Source organism: Apium graveolens, chromosome 11, assembly GCF_009905375.1.
Source record: "Apium graveolens cultivar Ventura chromosome 11, ASM990537v1, whole genome shotgun sequence".
Classification (NCBI taxonomy): domain Eukaryota; kingdom Viridiplantae; phylum Streptophyta; class Magnoliopsida; order Apiales; family Apiaceae; genus Apium; species Apium graveolens.
In genome coordinates, this window is record NC_133657.1 from 37,260,544 (window position 1) to 37,264,889 (window position 4,346).

General features: G+C 39.8%; 1 protein-coding gene across 1 annotated transcript; it reads right to left on the bottom strand.

Annotated features, from left to right (window-relative positions):
• Positions 1–2,039: 2,039 nt before the first annotated feature.
• Positions 2,040–3,921, bottom strand: LOC141696689 (glycosyltransferase family 92 protein RCOM_0530710-like). Its single transcript, XM_074500807.1, has one exon. It carries the CDS (start codon positions 3,908–3,910, stop codon positions 2,156–2,158), a length of 1,755 nt encoding a protein of 584 aa, XP_074356908.1. The 5' UTR covers positions 3,911–3,921; the 3' UTR covers positions 2,040–2,155.
• Positions 3,922–4,346: the final 425 nt, after the last annotated feature.

Sequence of the window (4,346 nt, forward strand, 5' to 3'; positions counted from 1 at the left end):
GATTTGGGGAAAGAAAGATGCAAAATTTCTCTAAGGCAACCAAGTTCTCCAACTTGAATCCGGATTGGTCTCTACAACACCATACCCGGATTGGAGGGCAAGAAATAAGCAAAAAATTTCTAGGGCAACCACTTTCTCCTACTTCAAACTGGATTAGTTTCTACAACACGAACCCCGAATTGGGGGGCAAAAAATAAGCAAAAAAAATTCTAAGGCAACCACTTTCTCCTACTTGACTCCGGATCGATCTCTACAACACCAGAACCGGATTGGGGGCAATAAAGAAGCAGAATTTTTTCTAAGGAAATCACTTTCTCCTACTTTAATCCAGATCGATCTCTACAACACCAAATCTGGATTGGGAGCAAGAAAGAAGCAGATTTTTTTTGCTAAGACAACAACAGCTACATAACCCTTCTTTACTCCCTCATCCAGAAAATCTATATAAGGGAGTGGGGGCAAATGATAGGGTATAAGCAACCCGACTAGAGTTCAACCCAGATCTTGGATGAGACAGGCTCAGTTGAAGGACCAAGACCCCCCTCACCCAAAACAGTCAAGTGGAGAAATACAGGCTCAGGGCCAACCCAGGACCAGGATCACCTCCCAGCTAAGATCCAACCCAGATAGAGCAGACCCGAGAGGGGGTCCCCCCAAACAAAAGCATGCCTCACAACTCGCCAAGAAAGGGCACGTGGGCACGTGACGGTGACAGCTATCAACAACTAACATCGGAGACAAGCATGACGCATGTCAGCTTACCTTTGATGCATTCTAAAGGTGGTCCTTACCTAGACACATGTATGTGATCCATCCAAATCAGACGTCCTCCGCCTCCAACAACGAACAGCCCTGATCTAGAGGTACCAACCTCTAAACCCTATCTTTGGGCTATAAATACCCCAAAGAGAAAGGGTTTATGGGTTGGACACACTTACACACTCTCTCTCACACAAAAGCATAAAGATACTGCCACTTCCTTTTCCTATCTAATTTTATCTTCCCCAAGCTAGTTCTTACTATCACACCGGAGGCGCCGCGAGGCTCAAACGCTCCTCCGGTGTTATTTTGCAGAAACCCCACAGCAGCTATACCTCATCCACCGCAAAAAGGTCCCGCCACGACGTCGGAAGGAGCCGTCCCGCTCACCGGATTTATCACAAAACACTCTCACAGAGCTGATCCAATTTTACCTATTCTACAATAGACTTCAGTATAAAAATCTGAAATGCAATTCGACGGAGTGCTTTTATAATATATTCCGTACGTACTATTTTTTTTGTAACATGTTGAGTGTACAGAAATCTAATTTAGTATTCGGTGTCCTCTTACATGTGTAGTCACCAAAATGTAGACAATATTTTTGGTAACATGTTGAGTTTGAATGTGGACGGTTTGGATAATCGAGAAGCTTCCCGCATAACCCAAAAGATTATGATTTATTGACGGACTTAATAATAATGCTTTATATTATAAATTAGACAGAAATCTCAAATATTATCAATCTCAAACTGGGATATTACTAATATATAATTTGAGTAAAAGCCGTTTATCCTTGATCGGCCTCTCTCTCTCTTTTGAATAGCTTTGTATGAGCGAGAGTGGGAGACCATGTATCTTGTATGCTAAATAAGTAGAAAGCAATCACATCTATAAAGCAAGCTTCAATTATAAGTTTAGGTTGAAAATATTAAAAAGAGTTGGACTTCTTCGAATAATTTCTTTCCCAGCTGCCTTGTAAGAAACTGTCATAAAATCATTTCTGCAGGCGGCTTAACGAAGATTCTTAGCTAAGGATTGGTTGCGGTTTGCTCTCTCTCTCAATTGAAGTGAGCAATTAGTATTTTTGCTTTGAACTAATGTAATTACCAATTAGTATGCCATGGTTCTTGCCATGTCAAAGGACACAAGAAAGCCGTATTTTGCTTTGAAAATAGAAATTATGTCTGTCTTATCTATGGTTGAGCAATAAATTAATCTACACGAAAACAACAAAAGAATTGCAGCAGTAAAAATTTATACTCGTTGAAGAAACTGTGTCCTAAATAATCCCATCTGAATCAATTCCAGCATTTCCGACAAAAGATCAAAATCTATACAACATTCACCAAGTGTGATATCTATTTCCTCATGTACATTTGTCAGTTATATATCTTCACGTATCTGGTGTATAAGATGTCCTTAGTTGCGATGTATTTCCAAACCATTTTTCTGAAAGCATCTTTAAACCATTATCATGGACCTCGCAAAACTTTTGGGGCCACCCTTGAGGTTCAACTGCTGCGAATCCCAGTCCTGGAGTCCGATCTTGAGAATTTGGATTCACACTTTCAGTCCAATCCGCAACATAAGCTGAGACCCTTCTTTTAAATTTGGCTTTAAACTCTGGCCATGCCTGAAACTTGTAGTGATTAACAACAACACTTCTTACATCAATTTTAATCATCTTGTAACCTTCCTTGAGATGAAAATGATGCACCACATTAACCAAAGAATCTCTAATTGCATCCAATAAAACAATAGACTTGTGACGATTCTCCATCTTTTTTCTACAATCGTAACCTTGTAATACTCCCTCCACAGGATGAGACTTCTGATTAGAAGGCCCGAATTCATGACAACCGATCATTATTTCCCCTACCTGTGGCGGAACCTTGTTATAATAACTTGGATTTGCTAACAGGTCATTCGCATACATATTACCCTCTCCCGACTCTACTTGTGAGTTTGACATAGCGAGTAAGTTTGATTTGGTGATGGTTGGTAACAGAGACTTAAGCATGGGGCCTGTGGAATCGGACCATGAGTTGGAGTAAACAAACTCATCAACATCCACATACATCATCCAAGTACATGTATCTCTATTGTCAATAGCACAGTGTGAGAAACCAGCCTCTTGTGTTTTAGGCCATTGCCAAAACTTTGTACTGATATTATATCCTTCATCGATAAGCTCCGTCACCACTTGATTAAACTCATCTTCACTCACATTATCATACAGTATAAACCTATCAACTCCAATTTTCGAATGGTAAATTATCCACTCTCTCAGAAACTTTGCAACATTATAAACCATAGTGCAGGCGCATATTAGCGATTTCGGCTTCTGATTCCGTATCATGCGCGTGGGAGTGGCGTAGGCTATGGAAGGAATCAGTCGTTTAGTTGCTGAAAATTCAAGAGATACTTTGATTAGAGGAGAGGAAAGTGACGTTAAATCAGGAGGAAGTTGACAGCGAAACACTTCTTGAGCTGAGCTGGTAACGGTTGTTCTAACGCCGTTAGCCACGTCATCACCAAACACGCAATTAAACTCCCAGGGCTCCCAGTTTTTACCTTGGCGCTTATTCACGCCTTTCGCGAACACGACGACGTCGTTTTCCGTAAACGTCGCCTCATAAACTAGATAATTCCACCGAAGCATATCCGACGGAGAGTTCGTTATCGCCGGTAACACGCCAGCCGGAGATTTAATCAAAACAGGCTCCGGAAAAGGAGTCTTCCGGCGAAGCTTAACCGGAAGCTCGCAAGAAAACGTACTCCGTTCCGGAGACGGAAGAGTACCGGAAGCACGCGCCGGCGAGATCTCATTATCAGAAAACAAGCAAAAAAAGTCACCAGAATCAGGCGGAAAAGGAGTGATCTCGGGCGAAATAACAACCAGAACTTGCCACGCTGGAAGCAGAACTGAGAAAGTAGAGATAGTAGATGGCGGCGTAACGGCGGAGAGAGAATCAGTTTTAATAGAGAGCTGTTGATGATAAAAGTGATGATTGTAATCAAGAGAGGGAGAGAGGCGGATAATATTATCGTCGGAGAGTGAAGTTCGGAAAATATTGTAGTAAAGAGAAACTAAAAATAAGAGGGAAACAGTCAAGTAAAAGAGAGTGGAACGGAGTTTTCGGGACATGGCGCATCAATTTGAATCAATTACTGCTTCTGTGCCCTTTTGTGTATATATATAGCCTAATAGTAACCGATTTTCCTTCTTTTTTATTCTCTGTAACTAAATCTATTTTCACAATTCGATTTCATTTAGTAAAATTTGATTTTTCTATGTTTTTTTTATTGTAATGAACTTCGGCAGTTATTGGTAAAAACACAAGAATTTTGATTTAAAATATAATTATGCATTTATGTACTATCTTCATAATAGCAATTTCAATTATTCATCTTCTTCTTTTTCTCTAAATTTTGCTTAGAACTAATTTATCAGAGCAATTCCAACACACTCTTGGGCCATTATTCATAAATATCATAAATAATTAATTCTCGAGGAGATAAGATATGTTACTCCAATAGTAATTTTTAAATTCTTTCTTTATTTATTATTTTATAATTATAAG